Genomic DNA, 23540 nt, shown 5'->3' with positions numbered 1-23540 from the left:
GTTTGGGAAAGTGCTATTATCTTGGTATCCACAGAAACTGACAGCAGTAATAAGATGAATGGTGACGAGGACAAGGAGCATCAAGTGGGAAACGCTATCTAAAATCCCATAGGGCAATGCATAGTTAGAGGTAAGGGCATCTCTTTCTAGGAGGCAGCTCCAATATTTCATGTAGGCAGTTCAAAGGATGTAGCAAAGCAATTAAACACGCCTATAAATTTGGCTACTTATCCTATTTATATTTTCAAAAACTCCCAAGAGCTTTGAACACACAGCTTCCCTCAATGCTGGCTCCCAACTCCACTCTTTCTTCAAAACGTTATTGTTTTTTTAATGTGTGTATTTAAAATGCTCTCCTACTACCCAGCATAGGGGCATTTCTTCATGTTTGGGCTGCTGGGTTTAGCTGTGGTTCCTAATAAATTCAACCTATTAAGCAGGATGATTTACGTTAGGAAACAAACACGCATTTCCTACTTCCAAGGATTCATATTTCCCTGAAAACATTGCACCTGAGAAAGCCGCCCTATCCCCAACCTCTGAGTCACGACCTGCACTCACAGCAGAGCCACATGGTTGCTTCAATGAAAAAGATTATCTGGCCCCAGGCGCCACTCTCTCCAGCCCTCTCCATCTCCGAAAGGGGCAGAGGAGAGCGCTGCTGAGAAAAAGCAATGAGGAGCGATTGACAGCAGAGCTGGCACTTCTCCTCCTCGTAAAGCTATTTCCAGAAAGGGGCACTTGGGAGACGTAGGGGGTGTCCGTGCTCCCACCAGTGACCGACCTCAAAGCCTGGCCCTGCGAACTCAGTCACAGAGGACATGGCGCGGCCATCTGGCCTTTCTTCGAGGGAGCTCGCTCCCCCAGCCTTAGACCGGGGAGAGCGGATCCAGCTCTAGTCCGCCACGCGCAGTGTAAACACTCGGCACTCGCCGCCTCCCCGCCCGGGGGAGCGCAGCGCTAGCGCGGACCCACATTTTTGCGCCTCATGTCATGCACAAGAGGAAAGGCGAGGAGGGCGGAGGCGAGGGAAGACGCAGCAGCGATTCAAGGAGAGGGCCGGCGCCGGCAGCGTGTGCGCGTGTGCGCGGCGAGGAGGGCGGCCGCGGCACCCCGCCGGCTCCCGCCCGCGCCCCGCGCCCGCTTACCTGCCGGGGTCGCTCCAAAGACTCGCACCACCGGCACCTTCTTGACAGGGGCCCGGGTGAGGGGGGATTGGCAGATATCCAGCCCCTGCAGCGGGCTGGCCATGTAGTAGTCGGCAGTCACTATCCTCACCGAAAACATGTTCGCCGCCGCCGCCGCCACCACTTCCCCTTCACTAGCGACTCGGCAGCGGCAGCAGCGGCGGCGGCGGCGGCGGCTTCCTCCGCAGCGGCGGCCCCACAGCAGCGGCGGCGGCGCCCCCTCCCCTCACACACAGACACCGTGAGGAGCGACAGGCGGGGCGGTGCTGGCACTGCTGCCGCCGCCTCTTCCTCAGGAGCACCCGGCGAGGGGCAGCAGGAGAGAAGCCCTTGCGCTTTCGTCGGTGCTGGTGTTACCGCCACAGCCGCCGCCGCCGGGGATCACACGGGCTCCTCGCTCCCAGGCTGCAGCTCTTGTTGCCATGATGATGATGTCACGGACGCAACCACTGGGGGAGGGGAAAAAGGGGTTGTGTGTGTGGTGAAGGGAGGGCCGTGAGTAGTTGGGGGAGGGAACGCGGCGGGAAAAGGAGGGGAGCGGGGCGGGCGCCGTGCGGGACACCGAGGGGGGCGCCGAGATGTTGTTTTCTCCCCGCCCGCGGGCAGGCAGCGAGGGAGTGGGTTGGCGGAAAGCAGGGCCCGCGCCTGGCGCGGATGATCGATAACTCGGCCGGTGGGCACGGCCACCTGGGTGAGGGGCAACGGAGGGGGCGGCGGAGCGCCGATGTCATGGATGGGCTCGAAGGAGTTTGCGGGAGGGGGACGCCGGTGTTCAGGGCCGTTTTGGCGGTTACGCGGGATTGGCCGCAGTTGCGGCACTCGTGCTTGCCTCGGCGACGGCCATTTCACATCCTGCAGAGGCGAAGGGGGGCAGCGGCGGAGCCGTTTTTATTACGAGGTAAGAAAGCCCGCCCGCGGGAGGGGGGAGGCGAGGCGCAGATCTCCGGCCTTCACGGCCTCGCGGGAGGGAGGGTGGGCGGCGAAACCTCTCTTCTGGGGTAATGCCGTGGCTCCCGCGCGTGGCCGGGGGGCGGTGCGAGGGAGGGGCAGGGACGCGCGAGCGCGGGCTTTGGCCTATAAAAGGGCCGCCCTGGCGCTTCTTCCGAATGCGCAGCCTGAGCTGCCCTCGCAGTTTGCTGCTGCAGTGTCTGCGCCTGGCTAGTTAATAAGATTTATTCACGCCAGGCTCTGCTCAGCTTTGCTAGGGGTTGACAGATCCAGTGTACAGGGATTTCCCACCGTGGTGTTTTTTCCCCCGCCCCTTTTCTTCCCTCTCGCTAGTATATCCTTCCTCGGTTTCCTTCTTGGCCCCGCAGACTGCGTCCCGGGCACGCGCTTGTACATGTAAGGACTTGACAGCTCCCGATGACCTCCCTCCTCCCCTTCCTCCCCTTCCTCCCCCAGCGGAATGCTGGATTAAGAGGCTTTCAGAGAAATTTTTGGCCAAAGGACAAGGCCGGTGAAAGTCACCGCGTTAGATGTGGACTCCAAGTGTTACTGATTAAAACCTTTTGCAAGATTTTACTACCCGAAGGCATAAAAGCAAAAGAGTGGGGGTGCGGGGGGGAGGGGGAAAGACTTAGAGAAAACAGCTTTATCCAAGTATCAAGAGGGGTGAAGTAGGAGGGCAATTGTGGAATTTTTTTTTAAAAAAAGGGGTGGATAACAGGTGCGACTGGGTTGGCCATTAAATTCTGGAACCCATGGAGTTTTGTCTGATTTGGTCACTAATATTGGGTGTGACCTTGGACAAATCATTTGGTCTCTAAGGGCTTTAGTTTACTCCATAAAATGAGAGGGCTTTTCTTAGAACTGATCCTTAAGGGTTTCTTCCTTTAAAAACAAGGATTCTAAGCAATAGGAGATAGAGACCATAGTTTTAAGTTCAGAATGTGCCCCCTGAATTAGGACTTTGACAGTTATTTTCAATTCATTCAAAGTAGAGATCATTGTTTGACACTTATGTATCATACAGGTGCATTTTAATTGTTAGCAGGTTGCCATATATTTAAAGTGGTTTAGGAGATTCCCATTTGGAACCATTGTGGCTCTTCAAATAGAAAAATCAAAAGGACAGGTCACTGAAAATAAGCCTTCTATAAATTCCACAGCATAAATGCTAATAAGAATTTATACTCCCAGGGGATTTGAGAGTGCTTACCGCTGTAAACTTGCCTGTAGTTTTCAACCTCAGAGCATGATTATAAACATAAGTGGCAAGATTTCTACTAATACACATGAAATTACCTAATAAAATTAAGATGCAAAATTTCTTAAATTGAATTGAAATTTTAGAAGGCTATAGAAATTATTGTAAAATAGGGCTACCTTGCTAAAAATGCATTTTCTAGTAAAATAAAAAATATCTTGTACAAGCTAAATGTCAGATTCACAATTCCAGTGATTTTTATAGTGTTCTGTTGCACTAGGGTGTTTTTTAATATTTAATACTTTGATCCTTAATCATTTTTTGGGATAGGGCCTGGAACTCTGTATTAATAAGACAATTCCCTACCCCATGATTCTTAAACAATATAAAATTCAGGAACCTGTGTACTGTTTTATAAGTGCATCCACAATTTTTAAATTATACTTTTCCTAACTAGAAACAGGTAAAAGCATAAAATTCACAGATTAGCTATTCATAGAAGAGGGTTTCTTTTTCCCTACCATTTGAATCATTTACTCTAGGAAATGGCAGTTGCAACCACAATTCAAATCCTAGGACTCCAAGGAAGTGTACAATCTCAAAGGAAAACATTTGCAGTGTGAAATGAGGATGTTGTGTGCATTGCCTGTAATTTAAAGTTGATGCTCAAATTGAAAACATTCCCTAATTAATCACTATCAATTTTGTTTTATAAAAACACTCTTCCTGAAGTAAGAGCACTAAACTTTTGAGACAGACAATGAGAATTTTAAGCCATCATTTATTTTCTAGCCAAGTGAATTTGGAAGAGTCATTTTAGTTTTTGGAATTTGTTTCGTCATCTATGAAATGGGTAGTGATTCCTGTCTTAATTTCTCAGGGATGTTACAAGGATATGAGATAATGTATGTGAAAGTGTAATAGTAAACTGTTGACATCCAGAAATTAACTCATCTAAAAACAGTGAAATCACTTGGAATTGTATTATCTACACAGTGTATGAGAAATGCCAAAATTGAACTCTGAATCTATACTTAATATCTTAAAACATCTTTTTTTGTTGTTGAGAGACTACTGTTTGTTAAGTGATTTGAGATATGGTGGGAAACAAGACAGACATGGTCCCTACCCTTTTAGAGTTTGTAATCTAGCATCATAGAAATGTATTTTAGTCAAATCACTTAACATTTTATCATCTCTTCTATTTCACTGACCTATACTCATCATGTCATGACTTTCAAAAAAGCCTGCCCAGCCATCAGTCCAACACTGTTTAATGTTTGTTAGCATCTGCATATTATTAGCAATTTAGAATCTAGGACAGAAAGCAATGGCTACCGTAATTTTGTGACAAATACTGTAAGATGGTTCACTCAGCACTCCTCCCACCCTCTTCTAGCTTGCTTTTCTGTCCTTTAGAAGCTGGAAAATTAAAACTACAGTTCTTAGACTCCCTTGCAGTTAGAGCGATCGCATGAAACCAGTGGTGTGCTGGTAAATGTTTAACAATGGCACAGGGACCAGGAGGACACTGATTTGTAGCCTTGGCCAGTTTTCATGATGCTGGTCTGCCCAAGCTACCAAAGTGACTTCTCTGAGTGCAGATATGTTCACAAAAGATGCTCACCATCAGGAGCCAGCTTCAGCACATCACTGCATATGACTTAGCTTCTGTCAATTTTTGTGCCCATTCAAGGCTTAGATATGAAATGGATCAGCATGATGCTTCAGCTACACTCAGAAAGAGGGGATCTTCTGGCAAACACCATGGTGGAGGTGTCTGGTTCTTTTGGGAAGCTGGGGAGAAGTACTGGTATCCATTTCTGGAGTCATAGGTGCTAACTATTTCGTTATGTTGAAAGGGGTTTCCACTAGAACAGCCATGTGATGTGCGATGGCTGTTCTTCCTGGTTTGGTTTTTCCTGGATGCTATATTTAGCTATATATTATCCAAGCCTGGTTCTTTGGCGCGCTCAGAGATGTATGAGCTAAATAATATCCTTTTTTCTCTTTCTGCTTAAACTAATTCTGTGAGGGCCAGCTACATAACTTGTGGGACCCAGTCAAAATGAAAATGTATGGCCCCTTGTTCCAAAAGCAGGAAAAGGTCCACTAAAATATAAAGCTTTTTCTTTCTTCCCCCATCTCTTCCTTGGCTTGTCATGGCATTTTTTATTTATTTGCTTTTTAATGACATTCTAAGTAAAGAAAAATTAAAATTTTGAATTATTAGGATAAATTGTACTATTCATCTTTAAATTGTGCAATGCCATTTTTACATGCAAATACAAGAGCATTTAACTCATGTGGAATCATTAAAATTACACAATTTTTGTTTCACAGCTTGTACATGCATCTGTATTTCATGTTTACCAGAATATTGTAAACACTGAACAAAACTGAACAACTGTATTTATTTCCCTTCTTGATGTGCACACATCCTACCAACATTCTCTAAGGAAGGGCTGAATGGAAAGAGAACTATAGGTTGCTCTGTCTTTCCTCTTCCCAGTCATCATTTTCAGCATAAATTGTTAACTAATACAGAGAAGTACACACAGATACAAAGGATATTAATAGGGTTCTTCAGTCACTTGTATTTCCAAGAATGCCATTGCCTTCTTTCTTGTGTTGGAAGCAAGTTATAGTTTGAATGGAAAGCATGGCCTCTCAGTTGTCAGTGCCTCCATTTACTCAGTCATGGACATAATACAATTACCTTGTACTTGCTTTGTGTCTCTGATTTCCCACAGATTGTAGTCCACCAGAATTCTGTGCTCATGAGGAATCCCAAAGGCTATATATAAATGGTGCAACAAGAAGAATGGACATACGCGTTACATGCATTTCTTCTGCTCATACATATGCCCCATTGTACCTTTGGACTTCATTTACAAAACATAAGTTCAAACATAAAATTATTCCAGACAGGAACTGCAGAGCATTAAACCAGGCACGGGGCCGTGTGACTGTACAGGTAGCGTGCCCATGAAGTGGGTCCTGAGCTAAGTGTTTCTCAAGGGGGCTTTCTCCTGGTATTTTGGGTGAAACAGTTCTCACTGTGTACCCCCAAAGACAAGGTACTGCTCTCCACTGAACTCCTAGAGTGGTCTCCATTCTCTGCAGCTAGGAATCATGATCACTACAGATGTGAGAAAAGTCATGTGCAGTTTTTGCTGGTGATTCTCAATAAGCAGAGCAAAATACAGAGTCGAGTTAAAAAGACTTCAAATTCTCATAACTAGGAAAGCAGAATTATGGTAACTTTTTTTCCCATTGTCAGAAAAATAATACCACATATAGTTTTATTGGCACTTGATGGTTAACTTGATGCTTATATTATCTCATTTGATACTGTGGTAGCAGGTATGTACAGAATTTGAGTAGCCTCGTATTATGAATATTTATTGTAATGTGGCTAATGAAACAAACATTTAGGAGGAAAGTTTAGAAGTCATTAGTGGGTTTTATGTGTCACATGCTTATAAATGGTAGTTGATTCCAGATAGAAGGCAATTTCTGGTAAGTTAAGAAAAAGAGCCAAGAACCACAGAAAAGCAAAGAGAACCATGTTACCTTCATTATCTTCATCACTTGACTGAAGGGGGAAAAAAACTTCAAAGAAAAACTAAGGAAGCTGCTGTAACAAGCTATGTTAGTCTTATTATATTGGATTTTATTTATTTTTCTTTTCTTAAGTTTTAGTTCTTGATTTAAGAATGTTAATATTATGGCACGTTAGAGCTGAAATAAGATATCCCAGATGGTTCCATCTCCTTCACCCTATACTATTAGCAATTTAGGGATTAAAAGCTCTGACTCTGTAGACTTGGCCCTTCCTTTGCTAACTGTGAACCTCAGTTTTCTCCTCAATAAAATGGGAATAAAAGTATATACTGTCCTTAGATTCTAAATCATTTCACCAAAAGCCAATTCATGAAAAAGTAATTTTGCCAAGGAATTCATTATTAAATATATTCAAGATGAATATACCCTAAAACAAGTCTTCGGTAAATTTAGCAAACTGATTCTTTGGCAAATTAGCTTGTAGCAAATTGGCCTGTTTTTTATCCCTATTAGGGAAGTTATAAGGATTAAAATGAGGTATTACAAAAAACATGCTTCACAAAATGTTCAGTAAACCTTAGCTCGAAGTCCCCCAACATTCTAAGAGTCCTGCTCATTCTCTGCTGAATAATCCCCATCCGTGTCCACATAATTATTGTTCTTCTGGAAGACGTTCACTTCCTTTAGGTGAACTATTGCAGTAGTCACTTGCTTGATCTCTTGACTCATTCCTCTCCAGTCTTATTTCCCATGCTACTTCAAGGATGATCTGTCTACTACATAAATTTAAGATTATGTAAAACAATTTTCATGGCATATAAACCTCATGGTTTGGCCTAGATATCCAACCTCGTCTTTTTTTTCCACCTTCTTTTCCATTTTATCCTCTAGAACTGCGGAAATACTTGTAGTTCCTGAAACATGCCAATCTTTTTGAAAAAGCATTTGCCTTTCTAGTTGGAATACCTTCCCCCTTCTTGCCTCCTGGCAAAATTCTTCTTTCCAATTTTAGCTAAAATGCTACTCCCACTGTAAAGGTTTCTCTGGCAGGTATTTTTTCTGGGCTTCCACTGCCCTTTGTGCATGCTTCGGTTATAACTCTTATATTACTATAGTCTCTTGTTATTTGTCATTCTGATAGACTGTAATCTCCCTGATGGAAGGGATCATGTCCTTTGTCTTTTATATCCTGGTTCCAAATATATATACGTCTAACATTTATTGAATATAAGTCCTACATTCATTGAGTTAAAAAATTAAAAGTTCAGTTTACAACTGTCTTTTTCTCCATCCCATCACTTCCATTCTACACATGAAGTTGAGGCCCAAAGAAAGGAAGCTATTTAGCAAGAACCTATGCCTCCTAACTCCAGATTGGTTACTTTTACTCCTTTCCTCTATAATTTTCTGAATAAGGTCTCTATACCAGTAGTTCTATTTTAGGAAACAGCATGTCTTGTCAATGTCTTTTCATTCATCTGTGAACTAGGGAACAGGCAGAAGAGCATACTGATTTAACAAGACTCGTGTTTTCTATCTTATTCAATAATTTGGATGTTTTTGTTTGTTTTTTATTGTAGTAAATTCAGTAAAATTCAAAGTAAATTATTCTCTGTGTTCTCTCTTTCATTACCTTCATCAAGTTTATTTTTCATAACCACAGTAGGGTTAAATATCTGATGCATCTAGTCCAGTGGTCCTCAGCCAGGGGTGATTTTGAAATGTCTGGAGGTATTTTTGATGATCAAATGTGAGGGACTGCTATTGTTCTAGTGGGTAGAGGCCAGGGATGCGGCTAAGTATTTTACAGTGGATGGGACAACACCCAAAACACAAAGAATTAGCCAGTCTAAAGTGTCAGTATTGCCAAGGTTGCAGTCTAAAGGAAATTTTTTACCCAGCACTTCATCCGGTCTCTTGCCTTAGTGAAAGAATGATGGAAAAGTAACTCATTTCCTCCCAGAGGGGATTTGGAAGCCCTAAGTAAGAATGGCAAACTCTGAAGGAAATGGCCATCAACGCTAACCAGTTCCAAAAGGCTTTGTACAGGTTTACCCAATTTATCCATAGTACCTGCCTGAGTGCAAGTTAGGCACATAAATATTAATTACTTGAATTGTTAATAAAATATGTGTTGGGCAAAAGAATGGAGTTTTGTTTCTCACTTTTTTTAAACTGAAGAGAAGTCAAATTAATCATTGTGGTGAGAGATGAATTTCCTGAACAAATATCTTCCCTCTCTTCATATCTTTGTAACCAATTAATCTACTCAGTTACTGGGAGAAGCAAGAACTTTTTAAAAAACTCCTCAACTTCCGTAAATTACGAATGATAGTCTTAAGGGAGGGGCTAGTGAGCCTATAAATCAAAGATGATATTTGAGGAACAAAATAAAAGACACTTTCAGAATAGAGTAATATTAGAACTGATACCTGAGCTCTCTAGGACCTATATTTAAATGAAGTATCCAGGCTTGATATTGGAGCTTTTCAGATGGATTATGGATAGGCAAGGAGAGATCAAACACACCAGAGTAAAGTTAGATTAAGTTCCCAATTTAAATAATCAAGAAACAAAATCTCAGAAGCAAGGTGTCTGTGTAGAGTAGCATATCTCAGGGTAGTTTCCCCTGGCCCCAAAGTCCCTGCTGCACTTTTATATTCAGCTTAAATCACATTCCAGAAAAACTTCCACTAATAATCTTTGTTATTGACACTGAACTCTCCTGGGTTTTGATCCTCATCCTACGTCCTCATTCCAGAGCTTGGGAAAGCCTGTCTATTCTCAGATGTGTACATAACAGGTCAACCCTTATATTTCCTTATTTTCTCAATAAAATATATTTTTCCAATTTTAAAAGTTTTAAATGCAGAGCATAGAAAATATGGAGAAGCATATAGAAAACATGGAACACTCAATCCCATCCAGAGTCAGAATTAATATTTTATACCATTTATTTCTAGAAAGTGTTTCTATAAATACATTACATCGTGGAATAATGTCCTGATTTTTTTCACTTTACATTATAGCAGAAGCATTTTCCATGCAAATTAAAATTCTTCATATACATTATTTTAATGGGTACAGAACATGCTGTGCTGTGGACATACCATAATTTATCTAACCGTTATTCCACTGATGGCTGACAACAGAATATTTCAAATTTTACATTACTGTAAATACCACATCAAGCATTTTTAGGCTGAAAACCTTGCTCCATTTTTATCCTAGCCTTAACTTTTCAAGGAACTTACTTGGTAGTTCATTATTTGGCAAGAATGCCAGTTCATGGTGCATACCATGCTCCTTTTTTCCTCAGAAGCTTTGCATGTGATAGTCTTTCACCCTGGTTTGCTCTTCTTCTCCCCACCTTTGTGCCCAGGTAACTTATTCTTTAGGTTTCGGCTCAAAGGACCGCTTCCACAAGAAGCCTTCCCAATTACTCCATACTAGATTTTGTTCCTTCCTTGTATACGCTCATTGTACTGTGTTCTGTTCTTCCATACTATTTACCTCTGGTTGTAATAATCCATTTATTTGTGTCTTATTTGATTAATTTCTGTTTCCCCTTGTGTTAGGGTTCTCTAGGGAAACAGAACCAACAGAAGATTTCTGCAAATGTTAGGAGATTTTTATAAAAATTGGCTCATGTGACTGGGGATGCACAAGTCCAAATTCCAGATTCCGTAGGGCAGGTTGCAAACTGGGGACTCCAGTGAAGATTTTCAATGAATTCCCCAGGAGAAGCTGACTGGCTGAAGTAGAGATGGAAATTGTCTTTTCTGACTGCTGATATCATCACTTCTCCCTTTAAAGCTTTCAAAAACATTTCCAGCATTCCAAATAGGAACCCTGTACATTTTAAGCCTTAACTTCCCATTCCCTATCCCACCTTATCCCCTGGTAACTTATATTCTTGATTCTGACTTCATGAGTTTGCTTTTTCTATATAATATTTCAAAGCAGTGAGACCATACAATATTTGTCCTTTTGTGTCTGGCTTACTTCACTCAACATAATGTCTTCAAGGTTCATCCATGTTGTTGTAATGTATCAAGACTTCATTCCTTTTTAAAGGCTCAATAATAGTCCAATGTATGTATATACCACATTTTATTTCTTCAGTAATTTATTTTTAAAACATTTATTTTTGAAAATTCTTGGGGGCAGAAAGCTGAGACTTTTCTTGCCTGAATTAGCAGGTAATTCATTCTCCATTTGACTTTAGCTGAGAAGACCTAGCCTTAAGATGAAAATGTAAATCAGAATTTATTGCCAAGTCTGAAAAGTAGAATAAATATTAGTCTTATGAATGAAGGGGGTATACTACCCATTTTTCTTAAACAGCTGCTTACTTCTGCATTGTATGAACAGTTTTTAAACTTAAAGCTCATACAGAAGAGGGAAGGATCCCCATTCTAGAACATCTGATCCCCTGTACTAAGGCTATACCTTATAATATATTCGTCTCTACCATCTGAATCTCATACCCATAATGCCAAAGCATCATGTTATAAATTCTCCTTTGTATATCCAGAAATATTAACAGGCTGAATCATTTCAATTATTATTACCATACTGTCTCACTCTCTAACTTAGCCTTGTGCTTATTTTCCTGTTTTACTTACAGTTTTGGTCTAGTTCGTTCAATAAGATAAATTCCTAAAATTTTTTAAATTAATATTTGATCAGTCAAAAAGAAATTTATTAGGCATTTTGGAATGAAATGATGATGGAAAATCATTCCTAGGGATAGTTACCCCTTTTAGAGAGGCTTTTGTCAATCCATTTTCCAAGCCGTGTTCCTTAACCCAGCTCTCTTGAGTGATTTCATTCTTGCCTTTCCTAGCTTCCCCCCTCATCATTTCTGATCCCATAGATTTTCTAAAAGCACATGCTTCACTTTTCCTATAGTAGCAGGGAAAGTAGTGCTGCTTGGGTAGAAAACAGCAGTGGGTACTGCTTGTACACATAGGTCTTTTAATGACAATATAGCATCCTGGGTAAGAGTTTAGCATCTGCAGCCCAGTTTCCTCACTCACTGTTGTGTGACTTTGGGCAAATTACTTTCTGTGTCTCAGTTTTCCCATCTGTAATGTATAGATGATAATACTAGTACTTATATCTCATAATGTTGTGAGGATTGAATTACATATATTAATTGAGTTGATCCATATAAACTGCTTAGAACTGGTAAGCACTCAATAACTTGGCTATTATTCATGATTTAAAGGCAGCTTATATAGTGTCTTAAAATACACTTATTCATTAACAAGAAGAGTAATGATGAAAGCTAGGAACTACTAAAATTCCATGAATTGGAGGTAAAAACTCTACCTGTAGAATTGCAAAAGACCTAAGAAATTGTTTAGACTATTTGTTCTTGACCAGTAATATGCATCAGAATCACTTATGAGGCTTTGAACAATACAGTTACCAAGGCCCTCGCAGAACTACCAAGTCAGAATGTCCACAAGCAATTCCAATGCAGTCTTCCTATCAAGAACCACTGAAATAATTTAAGTCTTTAGACCTTATGATGAGGAAACTGAGACTTTGAGTAAATTACTTGCTGAAGATCTCACTGGTGAGTGGGATCCAGGTACCTAGCTGCTTGGTAAGTGATCTTCCTATTCTCTGTTGCCTGCCAAAAATACAAACTTTTTTTTTTTAAGTTTTTGAAACTTTTAAAGAAACTAATGTGAGAGTTTATCCTCTCAGAAATACAAGGAATAATAATAATACAGGCTTTAAAACAGTACTTTATCATTTAATTCAAAATAATAAAATTTATTTTATAGTCTGTGCAGAGGACCATTGCACACTTACAAAGGATTTAAAGGGAATTTTGCTATGCTTTTCATGCGGACATTAGTCTTTGCCACAATATTTGGTGCTAATTAGTACAAGGAAACACTGTTTGTGGCAGAGCGTTAATCAACCCAGCCTCACAGATTGACAGGCAAGTGCTTTATAGGGTAAGGTAGCTATAGGAATTCAGCTTTTTAGAACTCTCAATGATAAAATATGCTTTTCTTATATTCAGGATTTTTAAAAAGTTTTTAAGGCTTTTTAAAAAAACTATTGTAAAATACTCTTAGAATTTGCCAGTTTATCAACAGTTAATGTGGAAAAATCAGGTGTTATTAGTTATAGGGTTCTTATTACAGCTTTACTGGTGGACACATTAAAAGTCTAAAAAACTTAGCAAAAGGAATTCTGAGTTTTTGTTTTTGGTATTGGGTGTTCTGATACTGTCTCTCTTAAAATATTTTTTCTTTATCTGTAATATCAAGTAATAAAAAAATACATTTGAACTTGAATGTGAACTTGTGCCAATATGAAACAAATTAAGGTGACAAGGCAGAGAGGCAAGAATATAGAGCTCAAATTAAATCAACCTCTCAAAGCCAGGTCTATTTAATTTCCCTATGTTTGCTATTATAATTTTTTTTTATTTTCATGTGTGTGTTTCTTTGCCAGAAATGACAATTGGCTTATCCTTAAGCAACTCCATTTTACCAATAAACCACTCTGGTTGATAAATGCTATGCACGGGCCTCCAAGGAAGTTCACCATCCCAGATCCCTGTCAGTCAATTATCAAACTGCTCTTGCTTCTCCTGTGTCTCTGCCTGATTCCATACCCTCCACCTCAGGTTCTGTCATTAGCCCTTTTGACTTGATGCTTGTGTTTGGCTTCCTGGCATTTGACTCAGCCTGATGATCATTGGCTTAGACTGACCCTCTGGTTCCAAGCTATTATTATACCCCCTGATTCCAGCAGTTCAGGAATGCTTGGTGCAGCCATTGGCTGGCCACCCCAGGAGGACTAGCCCCAAACACTATATTACAACTATGTTACAAACACTCCTTTATTCATCTCTTCAACATATTTTACTCATCACCCACTATGTGTAAGGCACTAGTTTCTGAGAAGTAGAAAAGATTAATAAACTACAAAATGTGTTCAACTCTTATAAAGTTATATATACAATATATACAAACAAGACAGGAATTAACAAATGCTTCAAATAGAAAGATCCTTAACCAGGTTGTTAAGGAGTATCTGGGGGCAGTGGGAGTGGGGGTAGGAACATTACCAGCAAAACCTGGGGTGTTGGGTCATGGATTAAACTAGACTTTGAAAGTGGGGTAGAGTAGATACTATGGGAGATGGACAACATAAACAAGAGCAGAGGAAGATTGCTTGACAGTGTAAATGAGAAGTGGAGGAAAGCCTATGAAAATTGGTTGAAACCAGGTTATAGAAGGCTTTGTATACTGAAGAGTTTAGGGATGAAAGCAGGTATTGCGGAGTCAGAAGGTTTTGGAACCATTTTATAGAAGGCTTCGTACACTGAAGAGTTTAGGGATGGAAGCAGGTATTAGGGAGTCAGAAGGTTTTGAGCAGGAAATGATAATTTGCTTGATTTAGCAGTGGTAAACAGGAAAGATTTGGTGGTGAAGAGATAGGCAGGCAAGCAGACTGCTGACCAGAAAATGGGTTAGGAGATGTATACAGTTATCTGAAGTAGGGAGGGCCTGTAGATGAAGACTTATTTATTTCATCAAGTTCCTTTTAGGTGTTAGGCAGTGTGCTGTGTGCTGGGGATACAATGAGGCATAAATAGGTCCTTGCTCCGAAGGAGTTTTCAGTCTAGTGAGAGACATTTCTCTCTCTTCAAGCCTCCTAGAGTGGTCTCTATTCAAAAATTGGGGACTCCACTTCTGACCCTGCCAAGTTACTGAGGGATTAGGTCTTTGTCTTACTATGGGAAATATTCCTGTTCCGGATTGCTAATGCTGCCGTTATGCAAAATACCAGAAATGGATTGGCTTTTGTAAAGGGGGTTTATTCGGTTACAAAGTTACAGTCTTAAGGCCATAAGGTGTCCAAGGTAAGGCATTAACAATAGGGTACCTTCACTGGAGAAAGGCCATTGGCATCCAGAAAACCTCTGTTAGCTGGGAAGGCACATGACTGGCGTCTGCTTGCTTCCAGGTTGCGTTTCAAAATGGCGTTCTCCAAAATGTCAGTGTCAGCTTTTAACGGCCATCTTCAAAATGTGTCCCTCAGCTGTTACTTCTCTTTCTGTCTGTGAACCTTTTTATAGGACTCTAGTGATTCAACTAAGACCCACCTTGAATGGGTGGGGTAACACCTCCATGGAAATTATCTAATCAAAGGTCTTGTTCACTGTTGATTGAGTCATATCTCCATGGAAACAGTCAAAAGATTCCACTCTAATCAACACTAATATGTCTGTCCCCACAAGATTGCATCATAGAACATGGCGTTTTGGAAGACATAATATATCCAAACTGGCACAATTCCCTACCCCTCTAAGACTACTCTTCCATTTTATGAGTCTGCCAAGGCAAAAGTATCCCAACTACTTTGTACCTAAAGAAAAGAATTTATTATGTAAAACAAGATAAGGCAGGACTACTACACCAAATAAGGCAAAGAAGAAAATGACATGAGATAAAGAGATAACTAAAGATAACATGGAGAATGAATTGGAAGTTAGATTAGGGGCAAGAAAACCAGTTAAGAGGATATTGTAGTAAACCCCTGCTATTTTATGAGGACCTGAACTAAGGAAGGTGTGAAAAGAAAGAGAAGCCCTTGGTGGCTAATCCTACCATAATCCTTTCTGTTATGCCAGGTAACAGCTAAGGGATGGTCAGGCGACTTTCATTGGGAATTGAATCTTGAACAGAGGGACTCAAGAACACAAGTTTACTCAGTTTAATTCTTCAGACTAGAGGCAGTACTCCTACTGTCAAGTAGTCTTCTGGTTCCTTTCTTATTTGGAGCATGATTCTGCAGCTTTCATACTGATTCTGTGAGCTCCCTAATAAATTCTCATGTTTTGCTTTCCGTAGCCCAAATTGGTTCTAGGGCTTACAATTAAAAAATAAGCAAACCAAAAAAAAAAAACCCTAAATGACACTGTATTTGTATCTGTTAATAACTGGGTAAAGATTGTTAGATAGTGGGCAATATGGAACTAGAGTAGTGATTCTCAAATTGTAGTCTCTGATACAGCATCAACATCACCTGTCAGAAATGAAATTGTTCAGGCCCTACCCCAGATTTAGGGAATATGAAATTCTGGGAGTGGGATCCCAGCAATCTGAATTTTAACAAGCCCTCTGGGTGATTCTGATGCATGCTAAGGTTTAAGAACTCTCAACTAGAGCTTAACTGGGAGATTGGGGGTGGAGATAAAGATTTGTGGGACAGAGTTATGATCCTTGCTGTTGAAAGAATGAATAAACTCAGAAGAAGGGTGGAAGAAAGAAGATGAGCCCTGATGTAGATGGAGCCATCAAAGAAGTAGAATAGTGCAGTATACTCACAATTTTAACAGACGTGAGGTGATCTACAATGTCAGGTATTATAGAGAGGCCAAGGTAGATGAGGACAAAGCAAAAGCTATGGTATTAACAATTAGGTGTTTTTATCAATTAAAAAAGAAGTGGTATGGATAACAAAAATAAGTGGTGAGGGAGTAGAAGCAACAAATAGAGGATACTTGTTGCAGCAGTTTGGGAATGCAAGAAAAAAGAAAGTTGGGATAAAGTCAAGAATTTTTTTGGACTAAATTTATGAGTTAGCATTTGCTATATAACAAACCACTCTCAAACACAGTGGCTTAACACAATAATTATGATTATAGCTCACATAAGGGTTGGCTTGTCTCAGCTGGGGCTTGTTCATGAATCTGCAAGTCTACTGGGGGCTTTGCTGGGGGCTGTACTTCGTTTCATTTATCTCTCATGTCCCCACCCCACCCCACACTGGGATTATCTGACTTGCCTGGGCATATACTCATGGAGATGGAAGAAGTATAAGGGCAAACAAACACTCAAGGCCTTTGGAGGCCTAGACTCCAAACTGACACATTGGCACTTCTGCCTCATTCTGTTGATCAAAGAAGGTGACATGGCCAAAGGGAAAAATAGAATTCACGTCTTCAGTGAGAAACATTGCAAAGTGACATGGCAAAGAGCATGAATTCAGGGAGGGGTGACAAACTGGTTCCATTAATACAGTCTGCTATGGTAGGGATGACATGATCATGCTTGAAAGTAGAAGAGAAGGAATATGTAGAATGAGGAAGAAAGGAGACTAAAGAGGGGGATTAATAACAGAGGTCAGAGAGTTAACCTCTAAAAAGAAAGGACCCTTCTGGAGACGGAAAGAAGGGAATTTGAATTAGCATTGCCAGATTTAGCACATTAAAATATAGGACACCGGTTAACTTTGAATTTCAAGTAATGATTTTTTTTTTTTATTTTATGTCCCATGCAGATAAAATACATGATGCTCAGTTAAAATTTGAATTTCAGATAAACAAGGATAATACTTTAGTATAAGTACACCCAAAATATTTCATTTTAGACATTATTATTAATTATTCTGTAGTCAGGATGGTAAGGGAACATTTGAAGCAGGACTTACCCTTGAGGAAAACTTTTTTGTTTTAAGAATAGTACAGTGAAAGACCACACAATAGAAAATAACAAAATATCTTCCATGGCAGACATTCAATAAATGTTTGCTATTTTTTTAATCATTTTAAATGCCATTTAAGTTTATCTATAATGCAATATTTGGGACTTACATTAAAATATTATTCCTTGTTTACTTGAAATTCAAATTTAAATGGGCATCCTGTATTTTATCTGGTAACCCTACTTTGGATGAATTTTAAATAAATAAATCCACGGTAAAATAATCTTTACAAAAGGATAGATGGGTGCATTCGGGGATTTAATCCTGGAAGAATTTGGAACAGCTGATGTGGATGCTGGGAAGGGTCAATGAAAGGATTGCCAGACAGTAGCAAAGGCCCACTTAAAAACAGGCAGCATGAATTTTTCCTGAACTAAATTAGTGGTAATGTTTTTCTGCTGGGAAGCAGTAGGAGAAGCAGAGATTTCTTGGTTTGACTTCAGCAGGGGATTTGGGACATAGTTGAAATTATTAACTAGAGCCCAGGCTGTCCAGGGAAACAAGTGAAACCAGAAGGTGAGTTGGGAGAGGCCAAGAGTTTGACACAATGAGTCAGAAAGAGAGGTGGAAGTTCACGAGAAGAAACTCAGAATTTACAATCTGAGAGGACTAATTTTGTGTGATAATGAGGTTAAAAACAAAAATGTAACTAAACTAAAAGCTCTGAAGATAAGATACTTGGGTTTGAATTGTGCTTGTATGATCTTGGTCAAGTAAGGTAACTTCCCTATGCCTTGGTTCTTCATAGAATAAGATAGGAATAATAATCTTACCTCATAGTGCTATTATGACGATTAAGTGAAATAAACCATCTGAAGTATCTAGAACAGTGTGTTGGATACATAGTAAGTCCTCAAGAAATGTTTGCTATTTTTATTATTTTAAATACCATTTAAATGTATCCATAATCAATAATTTGACTGCCCTAGAGAATATTGTTTTAAATAAAAAATGGCAAGTATACACTGTGTATATTCTGCCTTTGCTAACAAATGCCTTTTGCTAAATATATAAACAGTTATCTACCTGTTGAAGTTGGAGCTCATGCAACCTTACCTTTAAGGTTGTTTTCTTTGCTGTTATTACAGGAAAATAATTATCGTGCTCAAGTCATATCTGTCTCCTCATTTCCCCCTAGGTGATCATGCTTTGGGATTTTCATAGTTTGAGTAATTCCTATGAGCCCCGCCACCCAGCAAGTAAAAGAGGACAAGATTCCTCCCAGGGGATTGTGGTTCTGGGAATGTGAGCAGCTTGTTTTCATGAGATCTGCACTTTGATCTGGCCTACTGTTAGGAGCTGTTGTGTCAGTGGTTGTTTTGTTACAGTTGTTTCTTCCATCTTACACAGATTTTTGTAAGTTATGCCTAATATAAAGATTTTTGAAAAGTGAATGTTATATGGGGAAATGTTAGTTTTCTTATACAAAGAAAAATTAAAATTATTTTAAAGTAATTACTCGTGTCTTACATTTTTCTCTTTTAAAATAAATGAAAGTATTAATTGACGTTGCCTGGAAGAAAAATGAAAACCAAGGAAATGGCTATGCTCTTAATGTTTTAAAATAAGGTAATACTGTTCTGTGTTTTGAATGGAGCCTTCTAAGGAATTACCACAGTCTCATACACAATTGACTTAAATGCATTCTTTATCTTTAAAAGGAAGCAGAATAGTATCATTGAGTAAATCACATGTGTTCACAGTCTTGTCTGGTGTAATCATATACTACACAAACACATTACTCTGTAGTCAGGAGGGTAAAGGGACATTTGAAGCAGGACTTGCCCTTGAGGGGAACTTTTTTTGTTTAAAGAACGCTGCAGTAAAAGACCACACAGTAGAAGATAACAGAAAATATCTTCATGCCTTTCCCCCACCTTTTAATACTTTCTCATTCTCCTTTGTTCTCAAAGAACATTTGTTGTAATGATTATTCTGTAAAACCATAGGTACATAGCAGAAGGCATATCCTATTTCATTTTTTATTTCATCTACTATAATTATTGCTCTCTTTTATATCATGCCATTGTGGATTTTTAAAATATTTTGTTTATAAAATATATGAAAGTATGTTCTAAAAAAATTTATTAACTGACTAGATATCTAAGAGTAAATGTTTTAACTCTGAATCTAATAAAAATTGTATTTTAAGAAGTCTAATAGACTTTTATAAAACTACATCTTAAAAAGATAAATATAAAAACAGGCTTAAAAAAGTTGAATTCAATTTTTTTTACATTAATTGAAAAGGATTTTTAGGTATTTTAAATAAAAACGAAAACTATTAAGATGTGCAATTTTGAGAATATTTGAAAAAGTGATGAAAATATATATTTTGCTTTTATGCTTCTGAAAGTGCTAATTCAAAGTAAAATCTAAAATTAAATAATTAACCTGTCAGAGATTTACAAAGACTCTGATCTTTATTTGAGCCACATTTAATAAGGAGATTTGCCTCAATTTGATTTTACATGGTGTAATGATTTTTTAAATGTAATATTTCCACATTTGAAAGACAGTCTTAATTATGAACAACAGTGATAGGACATTTTAGAAGAGTCAAAATAGGTGCATCATTTCAGATGTTTTCAGTATTTTGTTAGCTGTTTTGCTGTTTATATAAATACAATTCAAAATTCAAGTTTTAGTTCTTATTATTAAATGTTCTTATAATATTATTGTTATATATTTTCAACTTGGCCTCCCAATTTTGCCCTAGGTAGATGCTTTTCGTTCGGGAGATTTTTGAAATTTATGTTTGAAGGGGTTTTTTTTAACCTTTTTATTATGAAAAATTTCAAGTCTATACAAAAGTAGAGCAAAAAGTATGATGAAGCCCCAAGTTATGTTTGAATTTTAAGTGATATGCTAGTACAGGTACTATCTTTGTTTATGCAACAGATGTTCAGGAACTCAAGAAATGCCTGTTGCTTAATACACTCTCAAAAGAATTTGTGTAAATCGGGTTTTTAAAAGATGAATATCCAACCGTCTCCCAACATAAGACAGGTTGTGTTTCAAGAGCTTCTTGGTAGTCAGCCAATTTTTGGACCTACAGATATTTTTTCATAGAAACTGTCTTAAAATAGCTATTAGCTTTTCAGGCCAGCTCTCGGTAACCTAATTCATAGTTAAGGGAAACCCATCCGCCATTTTTAACATTGTTTCATTGAGAAAATGCTTCTTCTGCAACTGGAATGCTAGGGAACCCCACAACCCATCTTCCCCTCTACTAAGTACAGGGCTGTAAGGAGTCCAGGTCTCCTGCAATGGGGAGTTTTTGTCTGCAATGGGTCTTTAGTTCTCTCAGGAAAAGTGGCAGGACCTCAAAGAAGACGTTAGATGAAAATGGTGTAGGAAGGCTGTATTCTATATATTCCTCTCTGAAATTACTTACCACTGCCTCTGTTGGTGGAGTTTGTTTATAAAGCAAATACTCTTTAATGTATCTATCTTGGTTTTACATTTTATAGACTTTAAAAAAGGGTTTCTGATCATTTTCTTCTTGGAGTAAGTTTCTAATGTAGGGGAAAAATTATTTTCAACAGCTAAGACATGCCTAAGACAGCAAAAAAGATTTCCCAAATGTTAAAAAATAAAACTGGAAGATAAACATGGGTACTTAACTGCCAAAGACTAAAATTAGGTTGTTGGAATAATGCTTATAGTGAACCATTAGTAGTGTTAACCTTTTAGAGTATCGGTAATTATCATTGAATCTGTACAGCAAAATGAGTTCTACTTCTTTTGTCATAGCAACCTATACTCCTCACTGTCTTTCAAAATTGACCTTAAATTCCTACTCTTCCAAAATCTTTCTCTAAGCAAGATCTTGGTACCACAAACTATGTTAATCAGCTTTTTCTTATTTAGTTCCTATAAGAAATATATATATATAATTATTAAAAAGGGCATGATTCAGAAAATGTGGAATAGCTGAAAAGAAGACCAGCTCAGAATTGGGAGCCCTAAATATCACAACATTCTGTGACCCTTGTGCAAGACACTTAACCTCCCAGAATAATCTGTAAAATGAATGGTTGCACTAAATCAGCCCTATCCCATACTGTCAGGACCCACACATCCTACCTCCTGGCATGGCTGTTAACGATGTCAGCTAACATAGGCTCAATTTTTGCATCCTTTCCAACTCCAGCAAATAGGTATCCTTGTGAGAGACTTGGCAGCTGGTTCCCAAAGCTAGCTAGCCTCATTTTCCAGAAAGAATAATGCTAGCAACCCTTCATACAAAGAGAATTAGGCATACTTTGTGATGAGTCTGCTGAAGGTCCTTCAGCATTTTACCACAGTTTTACCACAGACCCACATTCCCATTAAAGAGGGGCCTCCTGTGTGTCAAGTACCTTGCTAACTAGGTACTTTACATATGTTACTATATTAATGCTCACAATAACCCTGAGAGGTGGAGATGTTCTCACTTTACAGATGAGGAAGTTTCTCAAGAAATTCCACTAGTTGGTGGTTTAGCTAGTGAATAGTGAAACTGGATTCAAACCTGCTATGAAGAGAATGAATCCATTGATCCCTCATTTGAGCCGACCACCAAACTAGCTAAGGGAAGGAAACCAAAAAACCTTCATTACTGTTAGCTTTACACCCACCTGCAACTCTAAGCAACTCTGGCTCCTCTGCCTACGGGAGCTGGCTCTCAGGGCTGGCTCATGTACCCCAAGAGCCCCCCAAATCCAAGGTAAGCATGTTCCCACCAGCGCTTTGAAGTCTTAGGCAAATGTCTTGCAGCTTTCACAAGGCTCTGCAGCTAGGAAACCTAGTCACCCCTAACCTAGGTGAGGAGACTCTGGAGCTTGATATTAAGACACTGCTCCAGAAGAACATTTCAAGTGGGACGCTCCTCCCTACCTACTAGTGCTGAGAGTGCCAGTGGATCAGATTCCCTTGCCAACTAACATAAGTCAGGACAGAATCTATCTAAAGATGATAACTCTAGAGGAATGAAAATAAAATCCTGAGGAACTGGAGTTGACAGGTGATCCTATAGAAGGGCCTCTCAGCCTATAGGAGAGGGTTCTTCTGTATCAATAAACTTCAGAGAATAACTGCTTCTAGGTCCCAAATCCTAACAGCTGATGAAGGGACATCCAAATTTAAGATAGACTCAGAAACTCACAGAAATAGCGTAAAGCACTCATTCTCAAAGTATGTTCCTGGGACCAGCAGCATTAGCCTCACCTGGTGTTTTAGTTCCTAGACTGCTCACAGTGATAACATGAAATGGGTTCGGCTTAAGCAATGGGAATTTATTGCTTAAGATTAGAGTCTGGGAAAATGTCCAAGTCAAGGCATCATCAAGGCAATGCTTTCTTCCCAAAGACCAGCTGCTTGCAATCCTTGGCTCCTCTGCCACATGGCAGGGCACACGGCAGCAGCTGCTGGACTCTCCCTTCTGGGTTTCATTGATTTCAGCTTCTTGCTTTTGTCACTATCTCTCTCTGTATTCATTCTTATATAAAGGACTCCAATATTAGGATTGAGACCCAACCTCAGTGAGGTGGGACCTACCTTAACTGAAGCAACCTCATCAAAAGGTCCTACTTACAATGGGTTTACATCCACAGGAATGGATTAAATTTAAGAACATATTTTTCTAGGGTATGTTACAGTCCCAAACCACCACACCTGGGAATATGTTAAAAATGCAAATTCTTGTGCTTCATCCCAGACCTACTGAATCAAAACTCCTGAAGTGGGCTCTAGGAATCTGTGTTTTAACAGACTTTCTACATGATTCTGACATACACTAAAGTTTGAGAACCACTGACCTAGGAATATAAAGGATGTTTCTGGGTTCCCCACATTAACCTAGTATCAACCTGCAACAGCTGCCTGGAGCTCGAGTCTGCTACCCCTGCACCCCTCCCCCAACACAGTGTGGCAGTTAGAGTTGGGCAGCTCTCCTTCCTAGACTTTCATTTTTTTCCTTGAAAACTCCTAATAAAATGTTGGGCAGATGGCAGATGATGAGTAATTGAAGTTAAAAACTCATTTATAATAGGGAAAATTGGAAATAAATGTTTATTAACAAAGATTTGGTCAAAAACAATCTCCATGGGAATTGGGACCAACACCAA

General features: G+C 39.4%; 1 protein-coding gene across 3 annotated transcripts in view; it reads right to left on the bottom strand.

Annotated features, from left to right (window-relative positions):
* The window catches only part of REV3L (REV3 like, DNA directed polymerase zeta catalytic subunit), a 229754-nt gene extending 228134 nt beyond the window's left edge, over nucleotides 1-1620 (bottom strand). For 2 of the 3 annotated variants that reach the window (XM_037843747.1, XM_037843748.1), the window contains exon 1: nucleotides 1149-1620. In XM_037843747.1, coding sequence (XP_037699675.1) covers nucleotides 1149-1287 — 139 coding nt within the window. In that variant the 5' untranslated portion in view covers nucleotides 1288-1620. The remainder of the gene's footprint in view (nucleotides 1-1148) is intronic. The other variant, XM_037843746.1, reaches the window with a different exon arrangement.
* Nucleotides 1621-23540: the final 21920 nt, after the last annotated feature.

The sequence above is a fragment of the Choloepus didactylus genome, chromosome 7 (assembly GCF_015220235.1).
Source record: "Choloepus didactylus isolate mChoDid1 chromosome 7, mChoDid1.pri, whole genome shotgun sequence".
NCBI classification, from domain to species: domain Eukaryota; kingdom Metazoa; phylum Chordata; class Mammalia; order Pilosa; family Megalonychidae; genus Choloepus; species Choloepus didactylus.
Note: the sequence above shows the minus strand (reverse complement) of the source record. Positions and strands in the feature narration are given on the sequence as shown.